At 40.6% G+C, this 18,646-nt stretch overlaps 1 protein-coding gene across 2 annotated transcripts in view; it reads left to right on the forward strand.

Annotated features, from left to right (window-relative positions):
* Nucleotides 1-18,646, forward strand: part of MCRIP1 (MAPK regulated corepressor interacting protein 1) — a 502,946-nt gene that overhangs the window by 308,115 nt on the left and 176,185 nt on the right. For both annotated transcript variants that reach the window (XM_044068200.1, XM_044068201.1), the window contains exon 4: nt 5,954-6,037. In XM_044068200.1, coding sequence (XP_043924135.1) covers nt 5,954-6,037 — 84 coding nt within the window. The remainder of the gene's footprint in view (nt 1-5,953; nt 6,038-18,646) is intronic.

The following is an 18,646-nucleotide window of genomic DNA, read 5'->3' on the forward strand; positions in this document are numbered from 1 at the left end:
CTGCAGAGTTGAAATTCCTTTCTTAGCCTTCCTTCTAGCCATCACTTCAGCAAGAAGAGTGTCTGAACTGCAGGCCCTCATGGCAGTGGAGTCCTTCATTATCTTCCATGCACACAGGGTTTCTCTCAGGACCAGTCCTTCCTTCGTGCCCAGGGTGGTATCTAGTGTGGCCCTAAATCAGTCCATTCATTTAACTACCTTTTTTCCTAATCCACAAAACAAAGGAGAACGAATTATGCACTCTTTGGACGTGCACAGACAACTTGGATTTTATTTGGACAGGACTAAGCCTCTCAGGAAATTTAAACAGCTGCTAGTTGGCTTTGCTGCAGGGGCAGAGGGGAAGGCCATTTCAAAGCAAACCATTTCTAAATGGATAGCCCATTGCATTCATTTCTGTTATAAGCACCATGGAAAACCTATCCCACAGGGGATAAGATCACATTCCACCAGGGCTGCATCTACCTCTACAGCCTTTCTCAGAGGGGTCCCTACCAGGGACATCCTAGAAGCGGCTACCTGGAGCTCTGTTCATACCTTCACCAAGCATTACCACATGCCTTTTTTTTCTAAACCCAGAGCTGGTTTTGCCACTGCAGTTTTGCAGGGCCTAATAGCTGGTCCTAATGCTCTCTAACTTCCTCCTCCCTTCCTTAGCCTTTGGGAATCTACCCAAATGTAATGACTGCAACAGTGAAACACGAAGAACATAGTACAGTTGTGTATACTTACTATAAATGTAGATGTTCGAGTGTATTCACTGTTGCAGTCCTAGTTATCCTCCCTCCAGCCCCCTGACTTCTCTTGGCTCTACCTTTCCTTCTTGTTTGGTGTATTTCAGCTTTCTGGTGTATTTGCTTTTTGTTGGAGGTATAACACAACATATACTTGCTTCCCATTATGGGAGCACCTGACATCTGGGGCAAGAAAAACTGATGTAATGGCATCGGCTGCATGTTTTATACCCCTGATGACATGACGTCATGTCATGGAAGAGGAGACAGCATCCGATGCAGGAATCCAAGACTTTAATATTCAGGTCGGCTGAGGGCTACCTGCAGGCAGATAACCCAAATGTAATGACTGCAACAGTGAATACACTCGAACATCTACATTTATGGTAAGTGCACACAACTGTACTTTCTGAAGATTTAGCATCCGTAGGTCACATATGTACCCTTACACTTTGCACATAGGACATACGTCTGACGTACAACACATGGAAGGTATAAAAGACTTTGGTATGCTTGACAGATATTCTATCCGGTAGGATATCCCAAGGGTGAAGAGCATTGTAACAGTGATAAGGAAGGACATCTCTGAGTTAGTGGACTTGTAGATAAATCACATAACTAAGGAACAATAGGAAAGTGAAACCTCCAAGAGAGAACATAGCTGATGCTGTAAAGGAAGATTGTGAGCAGTATGTTTCCATACATCCTTCCCTACTATGAGCTTAAAGATGACCTCTTATACAGAACAAGTACTTAAGGGAATGCATTCTATGACAATTACTGCTACCTAAACCTCACGGTACATTAGCAATGAAGATGACACATAGTCTCATGTAGGTCACCAGGGTATGGACAAAACTATAGACAATAGTACTAGCCAGATTTTACTGGGCAGACATAGGTTCATAGGTCAGGCCTAGACTACTATTCCAGAGGACCATTTGTAACATAGTCACAATGACAATAAAGTTATCTGTGAAAATTCTGAGGGGGCCTGGATCCCAGGTGTGAAAGAATAAATGTAGAACTTGAATCAGAGCCTGCATCTCCTTCAAGTTGATGTGTTCTTTCCTCTGATTTGGTGGCTAATGGCCCTGAGCTCTCTGGAAGCTTGTCCATGTCCTCCAGGCTACATCTGAGGTATGTGTGCGCAGTTCTAGGTGGGGTACTTGCAACTTGAAAGGCAGGTTTGGCTTGAGGTTTAATTGTGCTGTCCACCATTCAGATTCTTTCTTTAAAAAGAGAAGAAGTTAAATCTGGGTGTCCAGATAGATTTCAGGTACCATTGTATGTTTCTCATATGGAGTCTGGTGAAGGGGCTCATGGGTATGGTAGCTCCCATGAATCCCAGGTCCATGAGGATTTCTCTGGCAATGCAAGTTTGAAGAGTCAGGAGAGAAAGAAAGTAGTTAGAGAGGCTCTGTACCTTGTCTAGATGTAGGAAACCATGTTTATGTTGTGTCCAGTCTGCAGCACAGAAAAATCTGGTTTTGGGTAGGATCCATAGTGAATTTTTTTAAGTTGGTTGTAAACCCTGGATTCTGAAATGAAGTGGAGATAACAGTAGAAGTTTCTGCTAAGATGGTTGGCTTGTATTAACAGGTCATCTAGATATGGGAATATTTGAATTCCCAGGGGTCTAAAAAAGTCTGACTGGTGCCAGGCACTTTTTGAATGCCCTGGGGGCTGTAAACAATCCAAAATGTAAAGCAAAGAATTGAAAATGATGAACAAGCTGAAAATCTTATACATTTCCTAAAGGAAATGTAGATGGGAAAGTGGAGATAAGCATCCTTCAGATCCAAAATACCAGGAAGGACTGAGGAAGGATAAAGGGCAAGAGAGTCTAAAGTGACAATGTCTTGAATGAAGGAACCTTAGAATGGTTTTGAGAAAGGGACAAATCCAGTACCTCTCATTCTTTTATTGGTACTAGAAAAAGTGTGCAATAAAACCCCCTTCTTACGTGCTGTTGTGGAACAGGATTTTCTGTACACTGGAAGGTGGAATTTCCTTCAGTGCCATCTGTAGCACTTATGAATGTGGAAAGAATCTGTTTGTCTGAAGGTTAAGAGTTATCAATTTGAAAGGGATGAGGTTAGTGTTTCTGACAGAGGGAGGGATGTACAGAGTGGGATGGTAGGAGGTAGTCAAGCTGATTGTTCTGGATAAGGAGACTTCTTAGACTTAAACTTGTCTGGTTTACCTTGAAATCCCTTTCTAGGCATTTTCTTGTCCTTGTGTCTAGACTTCCTATGAGGGAAGGAGATTGGCTTAGCCAAATAGTTTTTCTTGCTACCTGGGGGCAGAAGTGAGGAAAAGTTGTCTGCAATCCTTTAATTTTACCTTCTGTCGAGGATAAATGAAAGTGGACAACAGAGATAGAATGTTATGATGAGTACATAACTTGTTTGCCACTGCAGTAATACATGTCATATTGCAAGTATTTTTGTCTTGGTATTTTGATACTGACAGTCTCTGAAAAGTGATGTGGTTTGAGATGCTAGATCTCTTGATGGACTTTGATAGACAAATTTAATAGCAAGATCAGTGTGTGTCATATGATGAGTTGTAGTTTAATAGCGCTGGTCAAGGTGTGATTGCTGTAGGAGTTGAGTTGTAGTTTGCAAAGTGGCAGATCTTTCAGAGCTTCCTTCTTCAGTCTGCAATTTAAATGCCTCATGCTAAGACTGGTTCAAGTTTAACTGATACCACACTGAATATTTAAACCTGGGCTTGTGTGCCACTTCTGGATTGCCTGATGTGTAAGGTCAACATACCATGTACATGATGTTCTATGTGCATATGAGATGCAGTATGTTTGCAGCTTTCTACATGAGTTGACATGTTTTCCCCTGCAGTGTTTTGTGTGTGTATTACAAGTGTCAGGCAGTTTTCCATGTCTGCTACTTGCAAAGCCCATGCAGCCTTCCATATGTGTGTGTAGCATGCAGTGTTCAATGTTCTACATCTATAGGCAGTGCTTCATATGCACATTTACTGTGCACATGTAATGTTCCTAGCTATGCCATGCAGAGGCACTAAGTCATGTGTGCAGTTATGCAGTTTTTTACACGAGTTATGTGCCAGATGTAGACAGTGCCCATTTGTTTTTTGCATATGCCACCCAGCCCCACATTGCTTGAGTAGTTGTCCTACCTTTCATGCTCACCCAGTCCCAGATTTAGCTTCTTTTTGGTTTTCTTGTATGTGGGCCATCTGACTCGTAGGGAAGTTGACCTTGAGGTAACTCAGTATTTTAACTGTACTTACCAAGAGAGCCCATGAGGAGTTGCGAGAATTTAGCAGTCATCCTTTTGGTAGTCAGTTACATTATCCAAGGTGTAGGAGTGGCTATAGCAGTAATGTCAGGATGTCGATGCCAACCCTTTTTAAGCTGAGATAACATGAAAGGCTCCTGGTCTTCACCAGAAATCGCAGAAGCATTTTTTTTCCAGACTCCACCCCCCCCCACCCCCCCCCAGAATAAGAGAGTTGGCCATGGTCTGTTTTATCCTATTCCCGTCCCCCCACTACTGCTGCCAGCCCTGTTAACGTCATGACTTCATTCTTGAACTCCTGGTTGCCAGCAGCACAGATAAGCATTGTCCCATTTGTCAGAAGAAATATGTATAGTGTGTAATATTAACCTTTTCACTTGTACATTTGTCTATAGGTGAAAACAAGCTTTCTGTATACTTATTCTCCCCTTTCCAAACATGATATTCTAGGTTTAAATTACCAATTAAAATTGGTAACATGTCCCCGGTTTGTCTCTGCCTTTGTGGATGGCCAGGGTCTTGAAGTCAGCAAAATTAAGTATCACATTTCTTAGTTTCTTACAAGAATGTAGAGTGAATGGCAGCCCTTTGTCATATATTCAAGACAGGCTTTCTCATAATTTAACTGTACTTGTACAGTTCTTTGTCCAAGTATAACTGAGGAAAGACTGAATGAATGCCTCACTGCACAAGTTTCTGCAGTATATGACTCTCTGAAAAAGGCGCAAAAACTTGTTATTTTGTTCTCTATCTGCTGTGGATTAATTCCAAATATTGAAACATAACTATTTGAGTGCTGTGCCATTGGAACACAATGTGTTTCTCTCTGCCCAAGTTTATTGCTCTCTGACAGCAACATATTTTTGAGAGGGAGAAGAGGGTAGATTTGTAAGCATTAAGCTTTCTTACATATCCATTGATTTTTACTACTCTTAGATTTCTTAACACTGATGTCCCAGAATAGGATAATGTCCAGTCTGTGTACATAACTTGAAGTCCATTCTGTGAGAAAGCACCATTTGCTGTACAGTCTTTTTATGCTGAGGAATAAGCAGGTACCTCTAGAGGAGATATCCAGGAGGCCCTTGTTCTTTGCTAGGAAAACAAATCTGTTAAATTGCATAACTTTCATGCACTGTTTTTCAAAGTTTTTTACCCAGTAACCCATTATATATAGCAGGAGATTATCAAGGTTAATACCTTGCAGTACGTGAAGGAAGTGTCAATAAATACAAGCAATAAAAAGTAACGGTGATGCTTTTCAGGCAAAACACAATAATATACACAGTGGTGTTAATAACAGTAATAAAATAATGCTAATCATGACCATCAATATTAGTAATATATTTTTCTTTGTATTCAAACGGTTTACTTTGTGCACATTTGTGCATCTACACAGTGTTTCACGTAAGCTATGTACTTTGTGCAGGGAGTGTTATTCCATGTATATTACATTGATTACTGTTTTCATGCACTGTATAATTGGTTTGTTGTGCGTTATTTAGTTGTCTTGTTTGTGTATGGTAAAACTTTGGTCACATCTTGATGTCACAGGTGGAGTTCAACTTGTGCAATCTAGTCCCCTGTGTAATAGGTAGCCCATACCCAGACTAAGCTACTGGGTTCAGGTCTGAAGTGCATATATTGTTCATTTGGCAGGTTGGTAACCCTATTTGGGATTCAGTTGGTACAGGTAGTCTTTAGTTAGTTATGAGTAAAGAAGACAAGACTGGGATTTTAGTACTGGGACTCATCGTATACCTTGAATTAGAGATCCATAACCTTGGCTGATGTTTAATAATGGCATTCTTCATGCAGTTGCAGTCATGTGTTGTTGGCTATGTACTGTTTTCATGTTTTATGGAGCTAAAACTTGAAAGCACCAGTGTTTCTTAAAGACTTCTTTATATTTTTATCTTTCTTTTTTAATCTTTTTAGCTTGGCAATGCGTAGAACGAGATCTCAGGAATGAGAGAGGCCTAATCCAATATGTTGATAGATCTCCAAATCCTCTTCTTAACAGTAAGTATTTTTGTAGGTGTTTTAGATGAATGATAGGCAAGTACCAGTGTTGAAAACTGAAACTGTTTGCCTTAAGCATTTTGTTGTGGTTTAAGGAGTAGATTTTGCAGCACAGCCTATCTTCACAGGAAGAGGACAGGTAGATGCAGTAGTACTGACTCAGGTTTGGTGGCACAGTCATGTTATAACATCAATGACACAAATACTCAACCCACTAATGGGAGAAACGTTGATCTAGCACTTACATCAGTATTTTCCAAAAACATAAAAGACTGAGTGCTTTTGCTGTCATTTAATCTGCTGTGTGTGCTCCCTCATACCCTTCTCTACTTTATTCCCACAGCCACAGGGAGAAGGCAGACACTTCAAAAGGATAATCTGATCCTGAGCAAAAACTGTGACATTTTGCCATTGCAAACACTGCAGCTGCACAGTACACTTTACACAGTAATGCTGAACTCCAGCTGCATTTCAAAGCTGTAACATATATACTGCACAAAGTACTCCCAGTATGGCTGCACTCTGATCAACAGCTTAATTTCAACTTTCCCAGTGTGATAAAAGAAACTGAGAGATAAGTGTGGGTAGTACTGTCAGTTTTTGTAAAATTCAGTTACTGGCTAGTAAGTACATTTCCTGGATGCTAGCAAAGATGGAACTTAGAGAGCTTGATAGAAAGTCAGCTTGAAAAAGGTGAGGAGAAAACACTGACTTGGAAGAATACTGGAGTTGTTTAGGAAAAAGCAGTTCAAGCTCTAGCTCTGGTACAAGAGATGGCTTCCAGTAATTTAGAGGAAAAAATACATCTAATGCTGAAAAAAATGTATGTTTGAATATGTTAAAACATTCTTACACAAGTTATTCCACGTTCTCACATAGTAAAATTGAAACAGTTTGCAGCCTGATCCCTTGTGGGTTACAAGGAAACTTTTTTTTTATTTTGAGTTGTTTACCAACAAGTTAAAGGGGTAGCGATGGGGGTCAAAAATGGCCACAGCATATGCTAGTCTGGTTTTAAGTGAATGGGAAGTCAACACCTTGGTTCATCTGCCAGGTTTTCAACAAACTTGACTGTACAAGCAATACATAGATGACATCTTTTTTGTGTGGCAGGGTACACCTGAGAGTCCTGACTGTTTCATCAAGTCCCTTTCAGAAAGCATTCCTTTCCTCAATTTTAAAATTTCAGGATGTGGCATGGTGGTTCAGTTTTTGGACACTGAAATCACTCTCAGCATGGATAATATTTCTTGGTAAGCTAACATTTTCAGAAAAAAAGACGTCATAACAATTACATTTTAGAAGCCAGCATCTGTTTTTTTATGAAGAAAAAATATTGTAAGGGGGCAGTTCATTAGATACTCCCATATTATTAGTAGGAATGACATTTTTATTCAGGAAAGCAGAGTTCTCTGCAGTCTTTTTGTGAAGACAACTTAAACACTTCTGTGGAAGTGAATGGGTCATGGATCTCTTAAGTTCCAACCAATACTCAAGTTTGAGTTTCATAAAAACACAAGAGGCAACACCGTAAAAAGCGAAGGAGACCGTTTATTTCACCACACAGAACAAAAAATAATAAATACGAAGTGAGCGCTTTCACGTTCAACTGAATGCTTCTTCAGACTTAACTACAAAAAAGACATTCATTTAAATATGGTTGGATAGCTTGAATGAAAAATTTCTGGCCAATCAAGTATCAAATGTGATCAAATATTTAATTAATCACATGATACAGTGTTCATTTATCTTCCACGCTCATCGTAAAAAACTTCATAAAATTATATAAATATTCTATAAAAACTGTATAAAACCATCCATACAACTATAAAACTTATAAAGCAAACTAATATTATGGAAACCTCCCAAAAATACATATTCAAATGAATAATAGAAACACAAAATAATTCAAACCCTAATGTTAAAAGAAAATGTAAAAACACTATTGCACTACTATATCACTAGATGGCAGTATGTGTATTAAAAATATGTATCTCTTGGAAACATTGATTCTGAAGCTAATTACCTACCTATTCAATAAATACTCCCATGTAAAAAAACTACTAACTTATTGATGTGACAGCTTATCTAACATAGAAAATATATATATATATATATATATATATATATATATATATATATATATATATATATATATATAAAAACCTATGACAGTAAATATCAAAAAGGAAGACATATGACCTATAACGATAAATGTTAGCATGGGAAACTAATGGATAAAAGGTCAATCAACCAAGAAAGGTTTCAATGAAACCTTTTCATTAAGTCCATAGGCTTTATCTGCTTGCAACTTCAAAATCCATTTGCTCTCTTGTTTCTCTGTATAGTTTTTAACGTTTCCCAGTCTTATAGCTAATGCGTTCCTATCATCTTCTTTGTGGATTGTGTACAGATGCTCCCTAACCCCGCTCCCTTAGGGTCCTATTGGTTTTCTCAATATAAAAAGAGGTTCATTTCTGACATTTTGCTAAATATATTAAGTCGTGTGACTTGCAGTTTGCATAATGGTCAAAAGTATAAATGTTACCTGTATCTTTGTGTACAAAGATATTTACCTGTATCTTTGTGTACAAAGATATTTTCACTGGCCATATATGAATACTGATTACAGTTCCTACATGGAAACGTTCCCTTTCTAACTGACTGTATTCTACTCTTGTTATTTCTATCATAACACAATGGTCTTTTCGATGGCTTTGTGTTCTTATAGGAATGTCTAGGCATAACTCCTACCATATCTGAAAATTTTTCATCTACAGTCCATATATTCCAGTTCTTCTTTACTATCTCGTGTACCTTGTTGTTGTTATTGGTGAAATGAATAATTAGTCTATTAATTTGTACTAATGAATGATTATTCCTTCTTGATTCATTCTGCAAACAATTATTCCTCTTAAAGAAAGGTTTTCCTCTGCCTTCTCTGTTAAAGTATTGTCAAAAAGCTTCATACATTCATCCGATCTATATCCTCTAGCTTTGAATTCTTGTTCTAAAGTTGTCAAAGTTTCATGAGAGACAATGTCATGGCTAGTCAACCTAGAGGTACTCAAGGCTTGACTGTTGACTATGTTCCGATACATATGCGGAGGATGCATACTGCTACGATGTAACAGATTATTCCTCCTGCAGCTCTTCCTTTACATCTCTGTATGTATCTCATTATCTTGCTTACGTATCAAGACATCTAAAAATTCTATAGTTTCAAAAGACCAGTGGCGTGTGAATAACAAAAAACTTGTAGTGCCATTAAATATATTCAATAAATTAATTTAAGATCTCTTCAGTGCCTCCCCAAACGAGAAAAATATCATCCACAAATCATTTGCAATATTTAATGTAGCTCCTAAACTGTAAATTATCAATTATGTGTATACTCCCAATACACCATCACAAGATTAGCGTATGAGTTGGCGCAAGGAGTGCCCATTGCCACTCCTTTCATTTGCAAATAATAAGACTCATTATATGAAAGCACATTATTGTTCAAAATAATCTCAAGCAGTGTCATGCATCTCATTATCAATTCTCTGGGCATCCCCTTGTCTGTTAAAACAATCTCACATAGTCAGTCCCAGCATTATTGGGAATTGCTGTGAACAAGGAAGCTACATCTAACGTAGCTAATAAAACAGTGGAGATAAGGTCACATAGCTCAAAAAAGTTTCTAAAAATTGCTGTGTATCCCTAATAATCGAATTAGTTCATTCGACAACTGGCCTAAGTTTTTTCTGTACATAGATGGACATTGATTCAGTCAACCATCATTTGCTAGAAACTATAGGTCTCATAAAGGGGATCTAGTAAGTCTTTATGAATTTTAGGTAGGCCTCTAAATGTGGGGATGCTTGGTGCTTCCACTAAAAAATACCTGTAAAGGTCAGTATCAATAATCCCATTCATTAAAAAATCGTACAATTCACTCTGCACATCTTTAATAATCTTACTCAGTTGTTGATTATTTAAAGGTTGATATGTGTCAGATTCAGCTAATAGCCCCTTCATTTTAACTTCATAAAAATCACTGTCTAAAACCACCACAACCACTACACAAGTTTGGGTTTCAGCAAGCACCCAGTCAACAAACACCCAATCCATGTACTGGTTTAGACCAAGCCTTCTGGTCTTCCAGTCAAACTTCTGCTTTGAACCAAACCCCCTTGCAGACCTGTCAGGAGAGTACTGCAGTTCAGACTCTCAGTTTTTCACTTCTTATTTGTTTAGACCAAAAACCTATTAGAGACATTATTAGTAAAAACTGGGACTTTATACATAGTAGCAGGGAATTAACCTCAGTATTAGGAAATGCACCAACTTTCTCACACAAGAGAACTAAGTCATTGCTGACCTCATTTGAACATTCAGATGCACCATTTATGGTTGAAAATTTTAATGACACTGATAAACTTCCAGGCATGTTTGCCTGCAGCTCGTGTGTGGTTTGCAGTTTCATCTACAGTGGCTGAAACTATGAATGTTCTTCGTGTTTCACTGTTGCAGTTATTACATTTGGGTAATCTGCTGGCAGGTTGCCCTCAGTCAGCCTGAGTAACAAAGTCTTGGGTCCTGCGTCGGTTGCTGTCTCCTCTTCCATGACGTCAGGTCGTCAGGGGTATAAAACATGCAGCTGATGCCATTTTAATCAGTCTTTCTTGCCGCACGGTGCCCGAAGCAGAAGTAGTTCGCAAGTGCCGGTCGGCCGACTCCTGAAATTTTCGTATTCTAGTTTCAGAACTGAAGTCTTCAAACTAAAGCTAAGTACCCTGTTGGGGAAACTTTTTCCTTGCTCCTTACCGATGCCAGTAAAAGTTAATAATTGCATTACTTGTGGGAAGTAAATACCTCAAAAAGATTTTCATCTGTACTGTATTCATTGCCTAGGCCTTGATCACAACATGCCTTGCTGTCGGTTTTGTGCTAAATTTAACCAATGCACTATTAAGCTTCGGTATATTTTTGCTTCTAAATATTTTGGTTCAAGATTTAACTACCCTGAAATGTCATCTGGTAGCAATCCAACTACTGGAGTTCACAAAAAACGCAAGGAAAAAGACAGAGACGTACCGTTGAGGTCCAAAACCAATGAAGAAGCTTCTCCTAAGCCAGTCGCCGGTACTCAGTGAGGTGCTTTCGCAGCCCCTGATACCCACTACTTTTGAGTTGCAGGCCTCTACTGAGACCCATTCGGAGTCCGGTATGCCACGAGATTCGCAAAGTATTGAACCCGCGGATGTCTCTCCCTTGTATGGGTCCGGAGCCGCTGAGCAGGCACCAGCTTCTGAGGGTGTTTTCAGGTCTCAACATTTTTACATTAAACCGACACCAGCAACAAAACGAAGGTCAAAAACAACTTCTATGTCTAAAAAACCAACGCATGAGCTGCGTGCTCAGGCCCCTATGCCTAAAAAACAGATGATCAAAATGGCTGAGGATTTCATTACCTTGATAGGCAAGGCACTGATTATGAATATTCAGATCAGGTTTCCATTTCTTCTGATTCCTCTTCTGATCAGGAATTTTCTATTCCACCTTATGAGGATTCTGATGCAGAGGAATCCATCCCATCTGCGTCTCCTCCAGAGGATTACTCTTTTGGAGAGACTTTGCATACTTTAAGGGAACATTTTCACTGGCAGAGTCGGGACTTCTCTGAATCAAGAAAGAGGCTTAGGAATTTCCTCCTTCTTCCTCAGCATAGGCCTTTGGCAGTACCTCCTGTATTAGACATTGTTGACGATATGTTCCCCGGAATCAAGCATGGCTCCTGATTCCCTGCCTCCGACTCCTAGTAAGCCAGACAGATATTACAGGGTTCTTGACTCCCACAAATTTCTTTTCAAAAATCCTGCTTCTGATCCAGGGAGTATTTCTCAGGGTCTCAAGGGTGTTAAGGCTTCTACAGCCAAAAATCCTACCCCTTCTGATAGAGATTCCAGGGTGCTGGATAGATGGAGTACGAAGGTTTATACATCTGCAACCTTGGCAATCAGGCTTTAAACGGTCAGTTTCATATGCTTAAATATCAACAGCATGTCATGGGCTTACTGAAACAGAAAATTATGTTGATTTCTGATTGTGTGGAAAATAAAGAGTTACAGGATTTATTGCATTCAGCAGAACAGGTTGGAAAGCATACTTTGCAATGTGGTTTTGATTCCTTGGAGGCCTCTTGTAGGGCCACCGTTACTGGATCTGTGATTAGGAGGCATGCCTGGCTCAAGTAGCAAAATCTGCCTGATCATGTTAAAGCTAAATTGTTGGATGCCCCTTTGCAGCATGATACTCTGTTTGGTAATAAGGCAGAAGAGGTTTTAAAGAAAATGGAAGACAAAGCTAAATCTATGCAAACTGTAAAAGTTTCTTGCAAGTGCAGCCACCCAGGTTCAGTAGGCACTGGCCTACTAAAAATTGGTCCTTTCCTGTGTCCAACAGAGCCAGTCAGGGCAAACCCAGGCACTCAAAATGCTCCAGATATCAATCACAGGGTTCTTACAGGTCAAAGCAGTGGGGTGCCTTCACCTCCAAATCTGGAGGAAACAAAGCACAACCCTACAATAAGCAGTCTCAGTGACTTCCCTCTATCACCTCCAAGCACTTATCTTTTGGCAGCCCCCTTGGAGGGAAAACTAGCACTTCATGCTCGAAATTGGCAGTTAATTACCCAGAACAAGTGGGTATTAAACATAGTATCCCAGGGGTACAGATTTCATTTCCATACTTTGCCAATTCCAAACGGATGGCCGGATCTGCCACAAAACCAGTGGGCAGAGGCCCAGAAACAAGTTAAGTCCCTCATGGATATGGGGCTTATTCAACCGGTACCAGAAAAGGAAAAAGGACAAGGATTTTATTCAAGACTTTTCCTGGTACCCAGAAAAGACCATTCATGGCGTCCAGTACTGGACTTATCGATTCTGAACACGTCCCTAGACATTCCATAATTCAAAATGCTGACTTTACAACAGCTACTGCCTATGCTAGGCAAGAATGCTTAGTTAGTAACTTTACACTTAAAAGAGGCATACCTACATATCCCAATAATGGAATCATGCAGAAGATACCTCCACATCAAAGCAGGTTTTTTGCATTACCAATTCTCTGCACTGCCCTTTAGCTTATCTACTGCGCCCAGGGTCTTTACAAAGTGCCTGGCACCAGTAATTGCATTATGCAGACAAATAAACGTTCAAATTTATCCTTATCTAGATGATTGCCTCATTCAAGCAGAGGACAAGGACACTTTTCTTCAACATCTGGCATTTATAAAAAGGCTTCTAGCATGCATAGGGTACACCATAAACGAAAATAAATCACAACTGGTACCCTCTCAAATAATTACATTCTTGGGTGCAAGCTTGAATACAACTGACCAGATGGCTTACCTCACGCCAGACAAACAAAGACAATTGACAACATACTTCAGACAAATGGCAACAAAAACCCAGTTATCTGCAAGACAAATTCTGCAGGCTTTGGGGTTCATGGCATCCTGCATTCTACTAATTCCATATGCGATACTGCATATGAGGAAACCTCAGTGGTACCTAAAAAGTTTATGGAGTCAGCATTGTCACAGCCTGTAAACAATGATTCCTCATTCCCTGCCTACAACAGGAGTTTCTTTGGTGGGCAGAGACATGTCACCAAAACAAGGGACTGTCATTCACTCTATCCCTGCCACCCAAACCCTAACTACAGATGCATCAGACTATGTTTGGGGGGACCACTTGGCAGGGAGATACATTCAGGACAAAGGGAGCACAAACCAAATGCATCTGCATATCAACCAGAAAGAAATGCTAGCTGTTCAGAATGCTCTGACAGCCTTCAAGGACTTACTTCATCCAGGACAACTACTGATAAAGACGGACAACACCGAAGTTATGTGGTACATAAACAAGCAGGGGGGTACACATTCCTACCCCCTTTGCAGACTAGCCATGGCCATGTGGAACACAGCCTTGACTTCCCAAATACATCTTCAAGCTCAATTCCTGCCAGGAAAGCAAAATACTCTGGCAGATGACTTAAGCAGAAATCTTATGGACCTGCACGAATGGAAACTGGATCCACAAATCTTCAGCATGTGAACACAGAAATGGGGGAGCCCAGACATAGATCTATTTGCCTCTCCCCAAAACTATCAGTTGGACAAATTCTGCACAAGAACTCATCACAAAAAAGCATGGAAAGTGGATGCTCTATCCTTCAGCTGGAAAAACCTATCAGTCTATGCCTTTCCCCCTCTGCCTCTACTCTTCAAGGTCTTACTAAAGGTCAGACAGAAAGAAACAAAAATTATCCGAATTGCTCCGGACTGGCCTTGCCAGCACTGGTACCCTCTTCTAAGGAATATGTCACACCTTCCTCCATGGTACTTGCCTCAAGCACCTCATCTACTCTCTCAACAGAACTGTCAAATTCTGCGCACTCAGCTCCAAACTCTGAATCTTGCAGCATGGCTAATCAACCAATTATTCAAACCACTTCTCTCAGTAAACCTGTGATGGATGTCATTTTGGAAGCCAGAAAGCCTAGTACTAGAAAATCATATGCTGATAAATGGAAGAGATTCTGTGCTTGGAACCAAGCACAAGGCATAGACACAGCAAAGCCCAATATGCCTCAGATTTTACAATACTTAACTGAGATGCTTGACAAGGGCCCATCTTTTTCTTAATAAAAACCATGCCTCTACCATCTCGGCTCATTACAACACAGAGCCTCTCCTCTTTTCTCATCCACTGCTTAAACAGTATCTCAGAGGGGCCAGAAATTTAAGGCCTCCCAGGAGAACACCTACTCCTGCATGGGACCTCAATTTTGTGCTGGAAAAACTCAGCCTGCCTCCTTTTGAACCAGCAGCTACTGCGGATATAAAATTTCTATCTTGGAAGACAGCTTTTCTTTTGCCTGTCATTTCAGCAAGAAGGGTTTCAGAACTACAGGCTCTCATAGCAGTGGAGCCTTTCATTATATTTTACCCAGACAGAGTGGCCCTCAGGACCAATCCTTCTTTTATGCCTAAGGTGGCATCCAGTGTAGCTCTTAACCAGACCATTCACCTGCCAATCTTTTTCCCAAATCCGCAAAACAAGGGGGAGCGTATTCTGCATTCATTGGATGCACACAACTAAGATTCTACTTAAACAGGACAAAATCTCTAAGAAAGTCTGAGCAACTACTGGTAGCATTGGCTGCAGGATCAGAGGGGAAGGATATATCAAAGCAGACTAGTTCTAAATGGATAAGCCACTGCATTCGTTTCTGCTATTTGCACCATGGTAAACCTGTGCCCAAGGGGATCAGATCCCATTCCACCAGGGCTGCCTCTACTTCAGCAGCTTTTCTCAGAGGGGTCCCAACCAGAGACATTCTAGAAGCTGTTACTTGGAGCTCTGTTCATACGTTCACAAAGCATTATAATTTACCTCTCTTCTCTAAATCCAGGGCATGCTTTGCCACTGCAGTCCTGCAGGGCCTTATAGCTGCTCCTAATGCTGATTAGTTCCATCCTCCCATCCATAGCTTTGGGATTCTACCCAAATGTAATGACTGCAACAGTGAAACATGAAGAACATAGTACAGTTGTGTACACTTACCATAAATGTAGATGTTCGAGTGTATTCACTGTTGCAGTCCGGGTTACCCACCTGCCATCCCCCATTCTTTACCTTTTCTTTCCTTCACTATACACAAAAGCATTTGTGGTGTATTTGCTTTTAGTTGAAGGTAAATTTTATGTTTCTAAGGTGCATTTATATATATTTACTGTTTATTTATATATATATTTTTGCTCCCCATTTGGGGGGCACCTGATATCCGGGCAAGAAAAACTGATTAAAATGGCGTTGGCTGCATGTTTTATACCCCTGACGTCATGGAAGAGGAGACCACAACTGACGCAGGACCCAAGACTTTGTAATTCAGGCCGACCAAGGGCAACCTGCCAGCAGATTACCCAAATGTAATGACTGCAACAGTGAATACACTCGAACATCTATATTTATGGTAAGTGTACACAACTGTACTTTTTCAGCATTGTAGCTTTACAATGGTTTTGCATAGATTTTTTAACTGTCATAGCATCAATGTGATTTATGCAGGGGTTTGTGTTGCCCACCACTGTTTGTATGTAGGAAAGACATTGAGGAAACTGTCAGGCTGTATCAAAGAACACTGTGCAGCCATACGTAATAGAGACAAATAATGCTTTAGGTAAGCACAGTCAAGTATACACAGGGTTTCAGAAATTTGTATTTCTAGTTTTAGAACAGGTTGATTTATTTTATGGAAATGTGGATACTTTACTGGAGTTTCTTCAGTTAAAGTGGCAGTTATTCCTCAATGCAGATGTTTTTACAGGATTGAATACGACTTTGAATACTAAGTGTGCTTTTGCAGTGGCTGACGTAACCCCCTCACCACTAACTATTCTTTCAAGGACTTTACAGGTTCACTAAAACAATTTACTGGATGTTCTTCGTGTTTCACTGTTGCAGTCATTACATTTGGGTAATCTGCTGGCAGGTTGCCCTCAGTCGGCCTGAATAACAAAGTCTTGGGTCCTGCATCGGTTGCTGTCCCTTCTTCCATGATGTCAGGTCATCAGGGGTATAAAACATGCAGCCAATGCCATTTTCATCAGTCTTTCTTGCAGCGCGGTGCCCGAAGCAGAAGCAGTTCGCAAGTGCCGGTCGGCGGACTCCTGAAATTTTCGTTTTCGAGTTTCAGAACTGAAGTCTTCAACCTAATTAGTACCCCATTGGGGAAACTTTTTCTTGCTCCTTACTGATGCCAGTAAAAGTTAATAATTGTATTACTTGTGGGAAGCAAATACCTCATAAGGATTTTCATTTCTACTGTATTCCTTGCCTAGGCCTTGACCACAACGTGCCTTGCTGTTGGTTTTGTACTAAATTTAACCAACGCGCTGTTAAGCATCGGTATAGTTTTGCATCTATATATTTTGGCTCAAGATTTAACTGTCCAGAAATGTCGTCGTTTAGCAATCCAACTACCGGAATTCACAAAAAACGCAAAGAAAAAGACAGACCGTCGAGGTCCAAAACTGACAACAAAGCTTCTCCTAAGCCAGTCGCCGATTCGCCGGTACTCAGTGAGCTACTTTTGCAGCCCCTGATACCTGCTACTTTTGATTCGCAGGCCTCTACTGAGACCCATTCGGAGTCCAGTATACCGTGAGACACTTCAAGTATTGAACCCGCGGATGTCTCTCCCTTAGATGGGTCCAGAGCTGCTGAGCAGGCACTGGCTTCTGAGGGTGTTTTCAGGCCTAAAGATTTGTATATTAAACCGACGCCATCCTCAAAACAAGACCAAAACCAAAACCAACTTCTGTGTCTAAAAAACCGACGCATGGGCCATGTGCTCAGGCCCCTATGTCTAAAAAAACAAATTATCAAAATGGCTGAGGATTTAATTACCTTGATCAGGGGTTTCCAACCCCCTCCTGCTAAGAGACCTAGGCAAGACACTGATTATGAATCTTCAGATCAGGTTTCCATTTCTTCTGATTCCTCTTCTGATCAGGAATTATCTATTCCACCTTATGAGGACTCTGATGCAAAAGAATCCATCCCTTCTGCTTCTCCTCCTGAGGATTTTTCTTTTGGAGAAACTTTGCATACTTTAAGGGAACATTTTCATTGGGAGAGTCAGGATTTTTCAGAATCCAAAAAGAGGCTTAGGGATTTCCTCCTTCTTCCTCAGCATAGGCCTTTGGCTATACCTCCAGTTCCAGACATTGTTGTTGATGTTTTTTCAGAATCCAGCATGGCTCCTGATTCCCTGCCTCCAGCTCCTAGTAGGCCAGACAGATATTACTGGGTTCCTGACTCCCACAAATTTCTTTTTAAAAACCCTTCTGCTGACCCTGAAACTATTTCTCAGGGTCCCAAGGGTTTTAAGGCTTCTACTGCTAAAAATCCTACCCCTTCTGATAGAGACTCCAGGGCGCTGTATAGATGGGGTAAGAAGGTTTACACGTCTGCAACCCTGGCAATCAGGGCTTTAAACTGTCAATTTCATATGCTTAAATATCAGCAGCATGTCATGGGCTTAATTAAACAGAAAATGATGTTAATTTCTGACTGTGTGGAAAATGAGTTACAGGAATTATTGCATTCAGCTGAACAAGTTAGAAAGCATACTTTGCAATGTGGTTCTGATTCCTTGGTGGCCTCTTGCAGGGCCACTGTAACTGGATCTGTGATGAGAAGGCATGCTTGGCTCAAGGAGCAAAATCTGCCTGATCATGTTAAAGCAAAATTGTTGGATGCTCCTTTACAACAGGGCAGTCCATTTGGTAATAAGGCAGAAGAGGTTTTGAAAAAGATGGAAGACAAAGCTAAATCTATGCAAACTGTAAAATATTTCGTACAAGTGCAGCCACAAAGGTTCGGTAGGCACTGGCCTACTAAGAATTGGTCCTTTCCATGACCCACCAGAGCCATTCAGGTCAAAAACAGACACTCCAAAGGCTCCAGGTTTCAGTCAGAAGGAACTTACAGAACAAAACAATGAGGTGCCTCCACCTCCAAATCTGGAAGTAGCAAGGCACCCCCTATG

Source organism: Protopterus annectens, chromosome 4.part0 (genome assembly GCF_019279795.1).
Source record: "Protopterus annectens isolate FY-2018-M chromosome 4.part0, PAN1.0, whole genome shotgun sequence".
Classification (NCBI taxonomy): domain Eukaryota; kingdom Metazoa; phylum Chordata; order Ceratodontiformes; family Protopteridae; genus Protopterus; species Protopterus annectens.